We start from the raw sequence: 15,338 nt of genomic DNA on the forward strand, positions 1-15,338 counted from the left end.
CTCTCCTCCCAGTTTGTCCAAAAATTGAGATCAGAAGGTCCCTGATGTCTTACTGTCTGTCACAATAAAGTAACAGCAGGAATCCATTGCACTAATTTCTTTGATAATTTAAAAAATCTTTGATCATGTCAGCTTCTAATCTATGTTTGGTTATGCTGAAAACATTCAGCTCCTTCAATCGTTCCTCATAGGTTATACCTTACGGTGCCATGTCAAATCCCTGGCATTACAGAATAACTACCAGAAAGGAGAGTACATTATTAAAGTACATTATTGCACCCTTTTTATTGATTTTTGTTTCCAAGTTAATGGCATCTGAATTTTGGAGCTTTTTTGGAGCTCACACACACATACACACACACACACAGAGCGGTCCCCATGCAAGCGTCCCACTGTGTCTGTCGCACACATGCACGCGCACGCGTTCTGCCTCTCAAAGACCCCATTATCCGTGATAATTAAAGCCATTTCCAGCCCCTGTTAGGAGTGTCGTTTGTTTTCTCAGGCAGCCCATGCAGCAGGCTTGGAGCTGCGCCAGAGCCTCGGCTCATTATTCTCATTAAGGCGCCTCAGATCAACAGTGGACAGCTTGCTGGGATCTGTCCACAGCCTTTTGGAGCTGTCGCTTGTTAGGGACGGCTGAGTTCAGGGGCCCCTGACGTTAGTATTTGGTTCTAATTGCATCTGCAACTTTTATGAGTGCCAGAAGCAGAGCCATCAGCCAATCATCATGCCTGTTATGCTCAACATCACCATGGTGGTAAAAGAGAAAGGGGCATAAGAAGTGGAAACAGAGTAGGGGCAGATGGACAGGGAAACGGGTTCATCCAGCAAGAGCAAAGTGCCATCGGAGGGCAGTGAGAGTTGTAGATGTCTGCCCACAAATTGGCACAATTCCAGAAAAGAACCTCAAGACATATGAAGGACAGTAATCCCTTGAATCAGATTTCACAGCCATACTGTAGTATGTGAAGCGATTGGTAAGACGGGTGGCACCAAGGGTGGTCCCATAAAGAAGTGTCACATGGTCAGCGTACAGCACAAGAAAGAGGAGTCAAAGGAGGCACCAGAGTGAGATCTGGCAATGGAAGTCGTTCAAAAGACCTGTGAAAGGAGAGGCAAGCTCAAAAACCAGCAGGGGGCAGCAGTTCACATAAAATGTTGCTGATGTACAAAAGTCCGGGGAGCTGTTTTTGACAATTAAATTTTGAGAGGTGGCAGGTAATGCAGTAACACATGGTGCTACCAACTGATACAACACGCTTAGGTATAAAAGAATGACCACTGAAGAATGAGCAGTGAAAAGGGCAGCACAGCAGGTCCAAAGTAGGCATGAGTAAATGAAGTATGTCTGCTAACTTTGCTCATCACTCCAAATGGGTGTGCTGGCACTATACATTAAAAAGAAGACAAGCTGGCTATCATGAATGCAAAGTGCATGTTTGTTCTCCTAGCTGATGAGGACATAGTGGACCCTGATGTTCATGTCTCTGGTCTGTCTAGTTGTAGTGCTGTGGTGCGGTCACTAACATATCTGAGCTGTCCTCATGACTGGGAAGTTTAGAGTCTGAAGGTGTAATGTCACTAATGTCACTGTGCGCCAGACGCTTGTAGGAGTTCAAGTGGACAGAAAGCAAACTTGGAGCATGAAAGTTATGGTAGCAGATTAGTGGATGGCATCAAGCTAAAAGATGATTAAGCATGGGAGACCCTCAGCAGGTGCACCACAGTGGAAGGCAGTACCCCTTTCAGGAACATTGATGACCCCCACCAAGAACTTGTTGTCTGTCACGCTACCCAGTGCCACATGCATGCCAGATGCTTTGGCTTTGATACCAACAGCTAGAAAGCTGCCAACGCCAGAATACATTGGCAAAGAGCCTAAAGGTGCGTATGCTCCCCAGCTGATGAACAAAGCGCACATTTCAGCAATCAGAGTTGGCTACACATGGACCTTCTAATAAGGAAATGAATCCCAGCATTCCCATCTGGGCAGCTCCCATGAGCCAATAGAAGTCTTCAAGATGGGTGGCATGGTGGTGCAGTGGTTAACAGCTGCCTTATAGATGCAGCCCCCTTGGTTCAAATCTGTGGGACATGCACTTTCTCCCAATGTCTGTGGGTTCCCCATGTTTTCCTCTGGTATTTCTTCCCACATCCCAAACACATGTTTGTTAATTTAAATGGTGGCTCGAAATGTTCCTTGTGGATGAGGTTCTTAGCATCCTTTCTAATGAACTGCCACCCTGTCTATGTCTGTTTTCTACTTGGTTCCAAATGCTGCTGTCACACATGTGTGCATGGGAGGCAGCTAAAAGGCTCAAAGGGAGGTAATTCCATGCCTGACCAGGGGATGGCAAAGTGCACTAATCCTTACTCTTTTTCATCGGCAGACCGACCATGTGAAATTCCACCTGGGTCTGAGGATGTCACTTCCTGTTCTGGCTCCATGATGTCACTTCCCATTCTGGGACCGATTACATCACTTCTGGTTCCGACCCCGATTATGTCACTGATCACTGATGTTCATGCCCTGATGACATCACTTCCACTACCTGACTTTAAAGCCGCCATGTTTCCCTATCTGTTTGTTCTTGTTCTAGACTAAACTCTGTAAACTTTGAACTACAACCTTCAATTTTGGCAGCCAATTTCAAGTATACGGGCGGCTGACCCCAAACCTCTTTCTGTGTTCGTTTGAAACCTTTCACAGTGGCGTAGTCGGCAGGATGATGGACTCCAGGAAGAATCAGGAGCAGGACCTGACAACTGAACTCCAACGCTTTGAGCCTTTTAGCTGCCTCCCATGCACACAGGTGTGACACCCTCTATTTAGACTTTGGTCCTTTGCCACCCCAAAATGGATCTATGGTCATGATGGAGATGTTATGGTCTTTATGGAGAATATTTTTTTTTAGATGTTGCTTAACCAGTATTGTTTGAAGTGCTGGCCGAGAAGAAAACTTCTAATCTTGTGTTTTTATAGAGATAACGGAAATAACAAACTTTCTGATAAAACAGACATATGGTGATCGATATATAAAAATGTATATTAAAAAATATAAAGTTATTTGTTTCACTTAATCCGCAATTCAAGTCGTCCACTCATATGCTCACAACTTGCAAAATACATGCATTTTTTGCTGAAATATTGTTTTTTATTATATCCTAATAAAAGCAATTGACAATATTTTGGGGTTGGCAAGTGACACTGAATGATAAGACACAACTCCTTCGGGGTCAGAGTGATCATTAGGAAATAACCAAACCTGAAAGAGCAGAATGAAAATGATAATGATGGCATGATAAACACAAAACGTAGCAGTATTAATGCCTGCTTTGGAATTTCTGCTGCCACATCATTCATCATTTTGTGTCGTTATGTTTTCTCCCCTGTCTACTCAGCTCATTTCAGTGCATTTGCATGCACGCTATTCATGTTAATCTGGTTTCTATAATACCACGTAAACCCTTAAACTGGTTAGAGAAACTGGGTTACTAGCCCCTGAAAAAAACGATTACCAGTGTTAGACCTATCCGTAAATAATCCGATTATACGGCCTTTTAAACCCTCAATCGGGAATTTTGTAGTCTGTGCATGTTCGTTGCACTCTGTCATCCTGCGCATCTTATTGCTTCCTACAACACACATACTTTCAGAAGCCGCAAGTAAAAACGTCCACAAAACATTTCTAGAGGCAGATGTTCGGGCGATCGCATTATTCCTTATCCAGGCTGAAACAATCTGTCTCCATATTTCATAAATCGCTAAATGTATGAGAGCTGAATGTACAGTGCTAACGAGCAACACAATCTCGAGAAGTAGAGTAATAGATTTAAAGTCGTGCAATCATTTTTTACGTACCTAGTAAAGCAATACTTATTTTAAGTAAAAATCTCTGTGTTATTATTATTCCAGCTGCATTGGGTGTAAGACAAGAAGCACAGGTACCGCCGCTCCTTTGCTGGGCTCAATAGCACAACCAAGCAGAAGAGTTTGCTTCATGTAATCCGCTAACAGAACTCTATAAATAAAGTGTCATTTTGACTAATCGTATTTATAAAACATAATGAAATTCTCACAGGCGTCATGTTTATCTTCGGATTTGCGGTGAATGATGATGACGTTTAACTCGCAGTTTAATGACATTGGAGCGTTTTGTCAAAGGCGAACACCAGAAGTTAACTTGTGCATGTAAATGCGGATTATTAAGAAATTAGGTTTCTGCCTTAATTGGGTTATTCATCTTAATCCGAACTGGATACAAACTCCAGAGAAAAGGGCAAATTACTAGGAAAAAAATGACAAGAACTTAAAACTATGAATATATTTCTAAATTTCTTATAAGTTGTAAATCTCACTCACTGCTCTTTACTGAATGTAGAATAAGTGAAGAAAGTAAAGACCACCTTATTCAAAAATAAGATCGGTTATAGAGAAGATGCCTGGTTGATTAGAAAATTGGCTGGAACAAAAATCGGCAGCCATGGGGGTCCTAGGACCGGGGTAGGGTACCATTGCCTTAGGTGAGTCTCCGGGTATATTAACATCTAAAATGACAGCTAATACATGTTCATGAAAAATAAATTGGCTAATTTTGGTAAAACGTTGTGGCCAAGATGAAGATTAGAGCTGACTTGTTTTAACTAGGACAGGCTGATAAAGGAATGATCAAAAACAGGTTGTTGTATTTCAGAGCTGAATTTTGTTGACAGGAAAACCAAAATCTGCCAGTGTGAAATCTAAAGTGATTATTAAAACTCAGAGTCAAACATTTTTTAATGATAGCCTCTTCTTAAGTACAGTAACTTGCAATGCAGAACGACATACTCCGATTAATCATCCATTTGCTTGCGCAGCATGGTGGCACAACAGTTAGCACCTCTGCCTCACATTCCATATCCTTGCCCTCTTGTCATCTGTGTAGGGTGTGCATGTTCTCTCTGTGTCTCTCTGGGCTTTTCCCTTTGTACTCCAGCTTACCTCCCACATCCCAAAGATGGCTAACTGCCGCCTCCAAATTTGCCTTGCTGAGTTTGTGTGAGTGGCCTGTCTAGTATTGATCTCTGCTTTGTGCCCCCTGCTCTTCCCCCTTTCACCCTGAACTGGACGGACTGGACAGTGCAAGACAGGATCATGGTGGGCCGGTGACTTTCTTGCTACCATCACCATTTTGATTTGCAGAGGAGCACAGAAACCCCTAGAATGGACTGCAGGTCACACAGAGGGAGCATAAAAGGCAAAACGGGAAGAAATTCAAAATAAGTTGATTCAGTGAGGGCGGCTCTCAGCCAAAAAGGCCAACAGTGGCAAGTCTGCTCTTTCCCCAGAAGTTGAACATATTTGCTAAAAATTCATTTTTATAACTAGGGGTCTCTGAACTTCTAGATGTAAGCTTTCCAGCACATCATCATTTCTACTGGATGTGAATTTTAATTTTCTTTTTGACTTTAGCGATGCCTATAGATCATGATTTCCTGGACTAGAAGGAGCTGTTTTCACTATAAGTATTTTTTTCCGTTGCCATCTGTGGCCAGTGGCTGGCCTTTCCTTCGGCCCTGCTGAGTGACAAGCGATAGTTAACAAGGGCGCAGGATTGGTCGGGGTTGCGCTAGAGGCCCCTATTATTCTGAGAAATTCGGAGTGCCCTGAGAGACACAAGACAAGCCACTAGCAGCACGTGGCCACCAAGTGACCTCAGAGTCTTTCATAAGACAGCAAGATGGGTACAACATGCAGTCTGACAGCAGCAGCTGCACACACAAACTTGATATAAATCTTCTTCAGCTTTAATAAGAACAGGAAATACCTAATTTGTTAAGAATTTAAACTTTAACTCCAGATGACTTTTACTGTCTTGTCCTCCGCAGCTTGCTCTCTTCTCCTCCCATTCCCCACAGTTACTTACTATCAAAAAGGCTTTATTTTTTGGTAATGCCCAGCTGTCAGCAAGTTCAGTGACACTGCGCTCTGATTGGTCAGGAACTTGTGTACTGAACCCCAGTTTACACAAGCAAAGCTGAGATCAGTCACTGGTGGTTAAAATGACGAGAGACAGGCTGATGTTTACAGAGGGGGGACCCCATCTGCTAGGCCCATGTGTCTGCTCTCGTCCTCCCTTCTTCATGTACAGCTGATTCAGAAAGTTTTCAGACCACTTCATTTTCTGCACACCATATTGTGCCCATTTTAAAGTGTGAGAGTTGCCATTTCTGCTCATCAATCTACACTCAATAAACCATAATAACAAAGTGAAAATATGTCTTCAGAAAGATTAGCAAATTTGTTCAAAATCAAAAGCTGAAATCTTCCACACATATAAGTATTCAAACTCTTAATTCAGTACGTTGTCTAAGCCTTTATGGCATCAATTACAGCTTCAAGTCTTCTTGAGTAAGTCTCTATAGGCTTTGCACACAGTTTATTCTATTCTTCCTGGGACATCCACAAAATTCCACAGACATTCAATGGGGTTTAAGTTTGGGCTTTGCCTGGGACACTCAAGGACAGTCAGAGACTTGTCCCAAAGCCACTCCAGCATTGTCTTCGGTGTGTGCTTGGCTTCACTGCCATGCTGAAAAAGTGAACCATTACCCCAGTCTGAGATTGTGTGAGCTCTAGAGCAGGTTTTCTTCAGGGAGCTCCCTGTATGTGGTTGCAATCATCCTTTCCTCAATTCTGACCAGCCTCCACATCCATAATGCAGAAAAGCACCCCCATAGCAGGATGCTTGCATCACTATACTTCACCATAGGGATGGTATTAGGCAGGAGATAAGCAGTGCCTTGTCTTCTCCAGACATAGTGCTTGGAGTTCTGCTCAAAGAGTTGAATTATTGTCTCTATTACACCTGACCAGAAAATCTTTTTTCTTCATGCTCTCAGAGTCCAAGTGTCTGTCATATGCCTTTAATTCAAGAGTGTCACTCTTCTAGGTACTCTACCATAAATCCCCGATCGAGGGAGTGATGTTGGAAATGGTTATTCTATCTCAGCAGAGGACATCCGAAGATGTGTTAGAGTGACCATTGGTTCTTAGTCAACTCCCTGACCAAGTCCCTTGTGGCTGGGTTACTCAGTTTGGCTTGACTGCCAACTCTAGGAAGAGTCTGATGGATACAAACTTCTTCTGTTTCACAATTAGGCTAATGCACTCCTGGGAACAAATAAACCATTAGAAATGGTTTTATCCCCTTGCCTTGACCTGCACATCACCACAATTTGATTATGGAGATCTTCAGTGAGTTCCATGGACTTCTTAGTTTGTTTTTGTGTACTAACATGCAGTCAGTATTGTGGGACTTTATATACACTGTCATGGATGGCTGGGTTCCATGCCCGGCCGGGAAGCCCCTGCTGTGCATGTTCTGGGGAAGTAACTTTGGACAGCTCAATACTTCCCCCGGGATGCTTGGTGGCAGCCTCCCAGGCCGACGATGATTCACCAGCCTCCCACCTGGCTCCATGGGAGATGGAGTCTTCCACAGCCTGTTTGGGAGCTGGGATGGCTGCTAGGGGTGCTGCCGAGTCTCAAGAACCCAGCTGGACGAGTCATCAGCCCCACCTGGAGGTGCAATTGGAACCAGGTGGTCAAACACCTGGAACACTTCCAGGTGGGCTATAAAACCGGCCAGCCTCCACCACTCAAGGGCCAGAATCGGGAGAAAGAGGATGAGGTTGCCTGGGAGGAGTGGTGGTGCCAGAGGAAGGGCTGTTTGTGCTCTGTTTAAAGTGCTTTGGGACTGTGTTGGGCCTGTGGGACACGGGGAAGATGTTCCCCAATGCTGAAGAGTAAATAAAAGCCTGTGTGATTTTACACGTGCCGCTGTGCCAGTCTGTGCCGGGTTGGGCGCTATATAGTGCCTTTATCACAACACTGATGTGTGCCTTTCTACATGATGTCCATTCAATTCAGTTTGCCACAGGTGGACTCCAATGAAGTTCTGGACACATCTCAAGGAGAATTAAAGTAAAAAGGATGCAAACCTTCCTGAAAATGTGCTTTCACTTTGTCACGATGGGCTATTAAGTGTAGAGTGATAGACCAAATTGGCAAATCTATCAATTTCTAATTAAATTTGTAACAATACAAAGTGTGCAAAAAAGGGGGTCTGAATACTTTCTGATTCCACTGGATATGTTTAATGGATATTGACATTCCGATAGTATAAACATGTCCTTAAAAAGTCAAATTTAGGATTAATTTGCCATCATTTTTGATTCAAAATTTGACATATCTCCAAGTAACTGTAAATCATATAGAATATTTGTCAGATGACAAGGCATTACCACAAGTGTAATGCCACTAACTTGGCAAATAACAGAAGGCCCTGCATGAGCCATTAAGATGGCAGAGGTGAGATGTAGACCCTGGATTATAAGCAGCTCTTCTCAGCAAGCTGAGCTAAAGGGAGAAAAGCTGTTAGTTGGTGCGCTTTGTTACACATCTCAGCTTCGCTGAATACACTCCACTGGTTACAGCCACAAACCGAGAGGAAACATTCAGTTAGGTCATGGGATGGCATCTTTATATGCCTATGTATGCTACTGAATGATGAAATGTCTCTTGGAAGTCAAATCTGTGAGGGCAAAGTGACTCCCATGAAGAAAGGCCGTAATACTCCCCAAGGATGAAAAAGTGCAGCCATACCAGATTATTTTATATGAAGGGTGCTTAAGGCTGGCGTCACACTACATGACTTCGAGTCACACTTAACAACTGCACGTGGTGGATTTCATCGCCTTAAGGACATCAGGTTATATGATGAGGAATGGTACGGGATAAAGTTTTACCCAGCTGTCTCACGACTGTTCAGCACAGTTTCAAATTTCCTAGGCATCTCAAGCTTGTGGCATTTTGACAACCAATTGACGTGTTGCCTGACAGCACTGGTGACTTTATGAATGTTTTGTAGATATGGTGACTTCAGCCACAGTCTTGGCCCGTCTTTTTCCTTTTCCCAGTCCGCCATGACATAGAAACCCGAGATTGTCAGACAGACAAGTTTCTCCACCAAACACCCAATGTAAGAGCGAATCTTAGAAAGTTGATGTTAAGTCTAAATTCACATAAACGTTTGCTTAATTTGAATCGAATGTAGGTTTCTAATAGCTGCACACATAAAAGAAGGTTCTGTTTTATTCACTAAAGCTAATCTGTAATGGACCATCCTTGTCGCTCAGCTTTGTTTGTAATGTAACAAAAGGATTGGAGTCAGTCTGTTGGCTAGAAAAACAAATTGTTAGATTTGCTTGCAAAGAGGATACAATGGCATGCAGTTTTCTGACTGTATGTTGTGTGTAGTGAGGAAAGAAATGTATGAAGACATGTTAGCCTTAAACAGAAACAACTTCTACAAGAACTTGTCCTTTCTTTTATGTATTATACATTTTTTTGTTTATTTTTGTATAAACTGGTTTTGGGTTGAATTTTAGTAAAACTTTTAAAATTAAGATACTTGGACTATGTGAATTATTTTCATACCAGTAACGGGACACTGCACGAATACACTTGACTTGCACATTCCTAGTTTTCATCCTCTTTCTCGTTTAGCATTCGTTTGCTCAGAGGTTGATGTGCTTGCTGTTTCCTGAGCAGCTCTTCTTTTCTCCACCCTAGCGGCCCGCTGCTTCTCTTCTTTCATGTTAAAACTGATTAAGTCTGTGTTTGTGTTGTTATTACTTAGTACATTTTCTTTCATTTTTCACTTAAGTCGGCACTTAAGTCTTTAATCTGCCTCATCAATGATTTAACATGTAAAGAGGTAGGGGAAGTGATGGCGAAGGTGGTAGGGATGAGTACAGCACCCATACACATGTGCCACTCTGCTGGCTGCTGCTGAGAGTTCATTCTACAATAAAATAAAAATAAAAAGAGCAATAACTTTGGAGGTCAACCATCACCCCGGAAGTGGATAGTAGACACCACGTAGTATTTGTGTACCAAATTTCAGGTCAATAGCTCAAACGGTTGATTTCAAATCCTGGACAGAAAAATGAACAGCCACGGTAGCGTATTGTATAAGAAGACATGTCACAGTCATTGCCTAAAACAAGTTGATGCAGAATTTTGGAAACCTTGGACAAACACAGCTACACCTGCTTTTTCTTGTACTATCAGCTCATTGGTAATCGCCCCATGACATAAGGCAAAATCAAACTTTTTTGGTTATTGTCAAATTACAAGATTTTTCTGGTGATTTACAGTCATAGGACTCATTTATATAATCTTAGTGAGTTAGAGGCAGTGGGCAGAACGTTCCTGTGACTATCTGTCATGTAATGTGACATGCCATCTAGTTCATGACTCATCATACAAAATCTTTAATTGTATGGGCATGACAGCCAACAACTAATGAATGCTCATTGAGAAGAGCAATGCATAGAATGCACCACAGATGAATAAGGAAAATCAGGGTTTTAGACAGAAGAAAAACCGGTCTGTGTGATGTTGCATGTTTTATGTACCACGACAGAATGAGAAAACAAAACAAAAAGATCCAAAATTGTGGCTAAACTCAGCATATCTATTAACCGTTTGTACAACAATGACTCTGTCAGGCAGCCCCCTATTTGGTGTCACAAAAGGTGAGAGAACAAAGGTCAACACACAGTCAGTAAAGTAGACATGCCCAGTGATTTTCAGCTATTTAAACTGACATGGTCTAGTGGCAAGATAAGCAACTGCAGTTGGCAAGTCTGATGTACCCCATAACTAGAAGTTGCGTAATATGACATTGGCTTTAGTGCAGACTGCTATGACTTAGTCACACTACACCACTGGCCCCACTGCACCACAGCTGCCAACAACTTGCTAAGACTGTGTAAACGAGAACTACGATAGAAAATTGGTGGAAATGTCAAGTAGTGTGATGCAGCTTAACTCAACCTGAGACAGAAGACAGAGGATCTAGAGGAAGGGCACAATTACTCCAGGCCAGCAGATGGCAGCAGAGTTGTTCATCATGATACAAGAGAGAAAGCGCGCCACTAGAAGGATCCCGAGGACACATTACAGTTTAAAAACTATACAAGGCACAGGATACTCCTCCGCAAAGAGAGGAGTCAGATGAGGTGGCTCGGGCATCTGATCAGGATGCCTCCTGTACGCCTCCCTGGTGAGGTGTTCCGGGCATGTCCAACCGGGAGGAGGCCCCGGGGAAGACTCACGAGACGCTGGAGGGACTATGTCTCCTGGCTGGCCTGGGAACGCCTTGGGATTCTCCCAGAAGAGCTGGAAGAAGTGGCCGGGGAGAGGGAAGTCTGGGCCTCTCTGCTTAAGCTGCTGCCCCCGCGACTTGACCTCGGATAAGCAGAAGAGGATGGATGGATGGATGGACAAGGCACAGGGCTGCAGAACACTTGAGGGCTGCTTTCAAAAGTGTCTTGACCTGGATATAACTCTGGAAGGGCACTTTAAAGACGCTTCAAACCAGTTGAGTGTTGAGGTGAGTGGGGACCCAGGCTCACTGGCAGACAAGGGCAAAGTGAAAGATGGAGTTCAAGAGGAAAAGTGTGTTTGGAGGAGGGCAGACCCCTCAAACAGCCTACCCTACCTAGTAAAGCGGAGAAATGAGTTGGCCCACTTGGGCAGCCATTTTTTTTTTGTGTTTTTCTTTGTACTTGGTAATCTTCCTTGTTTGCCCCTCCATCCCTTGTGTGCATTTTAACAATACACACATATATTTGTAATGTAATTTCATTTTTTATTTATTGATTTTATTTGAATAAATCAACATTACATACAATGAAGTCAAACTTAACAAACCAGAATTCAACCCCCAATTCAAATCCATTTCATTATTTCCAGAAAGGTGTGATGGTTAGGTGGTGCTCTCCTTAGTTATTACTAGCAACAAAAAATGTTATAAATTCCAGAAATACACCCTCGAGCCCTGGCTCCTTTAAACCATCATGGAGGTTATTGAGGTTGAGAGCATGCACTGATACAGCACAATGCCACCTCCACCCCACGATGAACCACCTCAGGATCCCAAATTAGGGAGTAAAAAGTTAAGCATTTCTATAGCAAGATAAACGTTTTAGCCTATCTGACATGAAACGGCCAAGGCCGCGCCACTCTACACGAGAACCAGTCAAGGAATTGCTGTCACAAGATCATACATTCAAAAGTTTTGGGAGATCATGGATAAAGCACTAAACATATACCTGTATATATATATATATAAATAACACAAAACCTCTCTTATAGTGCCTTCTATGATGAACATGACCCAAATACATTTTTCATTTACTGTGCTATAAGGAAATTCTTCAGATCTGTTTAGGCCAAGTGACTTACTCAGGGTCACACAGTGAGGAGACAGGGAATTGTGGTTTGTAATCCTTTCCTTTAATTCAGCGATTCATTCATTACATTTATATAGTGCTTTTTGCACCTTCACAAAGTGCTTTACATAGACAGACGGGAAACACTTCAACCACCACCAATGTGTAGCTTCCACCTGCATGATGTGATGTCAGCCATTTATGTGTCAGTGTACACACATTAACTATTAGATGGTGAAGGACTGAGAGAGGCAGACAATCAGAGACAGGGGATGACCAGGCCAGGGTGGACAATTTAGCTAGGACACTGGGGTACACGCTATTTAGTATGAACAAACCAGTTTTTACAGCTCACTTTCCCTGTCACTACACCGGGGCATTGAGATCCAAATGTGCTTTAATCGCTAGGCCACACTATCTGGCTAAAGGGATGTCTTATGATGAATTCAGCAGGCCATAATAAGTGTACTTGTGCATTGGTCACAACAGAGCTGCATACTCACAGTTTCTCCAGAGCGCTCAGGCCCAGGAAGGAGCCGTTCCTCAGCACGCTGATCCGATTGTTGCTCAAGTTCCTGAAGGACAGAAAGAAATTACAGTCAGAGCCTCAAAAACAAACAAAGAAAAGTGCCCCCCTCTTACAGTTCTAAGGGGGTATTTGACACCGGCCTTCACCTTTCTTAAGTAAAGTAGCTCTAATGATGGACTCAATGGAGACCCTGAGAAGCCTCTGGGGACTTTAATAACCTAACGGAAATGAGGGTTTAATTAGGGCTCTGACAACTCAAAGGGCGCCTAATAAGGTGGATCCAAACTAATGATAACAAGATAATCGGGGCTTTCAAAATGCTGTTTAATACTGAAATGAAATTCAGTAAGAGCACTAAATTAACAGAGAAGTGGGGCTGGCATTGACCTGTGGGGGCCTAACAGGGCAGAACGAAACTGGCACTAAATCAAATGAGGATTTCATCGCCAGCATTATATGAGGGAAATACGATAAACATCCTCCACTGTAGAAGAAGGACAAACAGATATCTTCAATATTAATTTGTGGATATATACAGGAAATATAATAATAATAATCATAATAATAATAATAATAATACATTTTATTTAATAGGCGCCTTTCTTAGCATTTAATATTGTACCTTACTGAAAACACTGTACATATCCTACTTAGAAAATGAAATTTAAATTGGGACTAAAGCAGTTCCTTTAATAATATCATCCATCTGTCCATCTACTATTTACAAAAGCTGCTTAAAGGATAAGTTTGGTATTTTTCAAGTCAAAGTCACAAACATGGTATAGATGCATTTACACACAAAAATGTGTTCTAAAGTTAAGCAATTTCTATACATTAAAAAAAACACTTAGTGAGTCCTGGCATTTTATAATGGAATCTTATGGAGCATGGGACGCTTGGAAAACAAAAGGCCAAAGATACGAACTGAATACGTCCAAGCTGTCAAGCATGGATCACTGTCTTGAGATTATGCACATATTGTAAATTAGCTTATACATGGCATTTTCACACAGAGAAACACCAATATAAAAAGAATACGAGATGCGCATGTTCCCTTAGTATTTGTCTTCTTCTGCAACAACCTTTCAACCTGAGGCCGTGGTTTCCTCTTCAACAAATCCCAGTCAACTGTTCCTGACAAGTGCTTGGTATTGTGTTAATTTTGTTCCATATTTACGTGAGACCTCCTCCCACAAAGGCTACTGGTGTTACACAAGTGAAGAAGTCCTTACCTTGAGAAAAACATCACCAGGAATATGCAATAAAGTAATTATTTCAAGATCCTTTATATTGTCACCAACACACGATGGAAACACGGAAGGCATGGCTTCTTTTGATGCTTCAAAAAGGAAATCTTTAGGTTTATATTTTCCGGCCGTGCTCTGTGGCCTATAGGTTACTTTATAAATCACTAGGTCTGGCTGTGTATTTTTCAGAATTTATAGTAGTAGGGTAATGTACCGTGTTAGCCATTATGGATGCAATGAAAACTACCTCTAAAGACAGCATATTGTGATCTTTTTAGTTAGCCAATAAAAGGTGTCATTTTGCTTCACTTTTCATTGCTCCAAATTTATAGAAAATGCTTAATTTTGTGATGCAAAAGCATATATAACAAGACTTGAATAATACCAAACTTATCATTTTAACCAAATGAGAGCTGATGCCTATCCAGGTGGCATTTTGTGTAAGGCAGCAAACCCTGAGCAGGATGATGTTTCATTACAGGTCACACTCACTCAGATTGATACTTCTAAAGACACTATATGATAGATAGATAGATAGATAGATAGATAGATAGATAGATAGATAGATAGATAGATAGATAGATAGATAGATAGATAGATAGATAGATAGATAGATAGAATTTTACTGATCCCCTTGAGGGTAATTCAATCGCTCTAGTTCCATTAGCATCAACACAGAACATAAATTAACAGTACATAACAGTAGACTGAGAAGTATCATTAGTAAGACAAGGTTTACAAAAGAAGATATCCATAATCGAATCCAAGACAAAAAGTCCAGCAGTCCATTGCTGCTCTTTCACAGGCCAGAAAATCAACCATCATATCCACCAGTACTAAAATTAGACTGTTCAACTCGGTCATAATATAGTTCATGGAGATCAATATTTTTTAGTCACCTCAGAATTCACACCTTTGTGAACAAACGGGTTAGATATTACACCTGAATTGGTTCAATAACATTCTAATTATCTCTTTGGACATTAACACAACAGCTACCAATGGAGATCCAAATGAGGATAAGAAAATGGAGCTGGATAAGACAAACATAGAGAAAAGACCATTCATGTATCACTATAGAGGCACTTCAATGGAACCTTCAGAGATTAAAGAGGAGGACACACCAAACAGACCTAGAAATGCACAAATATGGTGTAACTTAAAGAGGCAGGACTAACCTGGGACATGGCCACACAAATTGCTAAGGACTGGAGGAAGCTGAAGATAGAGGTGCTCCACAGGAGCTCTCCCCATAGAAGTATTGGCCCAGGGAA

General features: G+C 42.0%; 1 protein-coding gene across 2 annotated transcripts in view; it reads right to left on the minus strand.

Moving 5' to 3' along the window:
- The window catches only part of adgra2 (adhesion G protein-coupled receptor A2), a 174,768-nt gene that overhangs the window by 75,162 nt on the left and 84,268 nt on the right, over nucleotides 1-15,338 (minus strand). For both annotated transcript variants that reach the window (XM_039768525.1, XM_039768526.1), the window contains exon 2: nucleotides 12,792-12,863. In XM_039768525.1, the coding sequence (XP_039624459.1) occupies nucleotides 12,792-12,863 (72 nt within the window). The remainder of the gene's footprint in view (nucleotides 1-12,791; nucleotides 12,864-15,338) is intronic.

This window comes from Polypterus senegalus, chromosome 11 (genome assembly GCF_016835505.1).
Source record: "Polypterus senegalus isolate Bchr_013 chromosome 11, ASM1683550v1, whole genome shotgun sequence".
NCBI classification, from domain to species: domain Eukaryota; kingdom Metazoa; phylum Chordata; class Cladistia; order Polypteriformes; family Polypteridae; genus Polypterus; species Polypterus senegalus.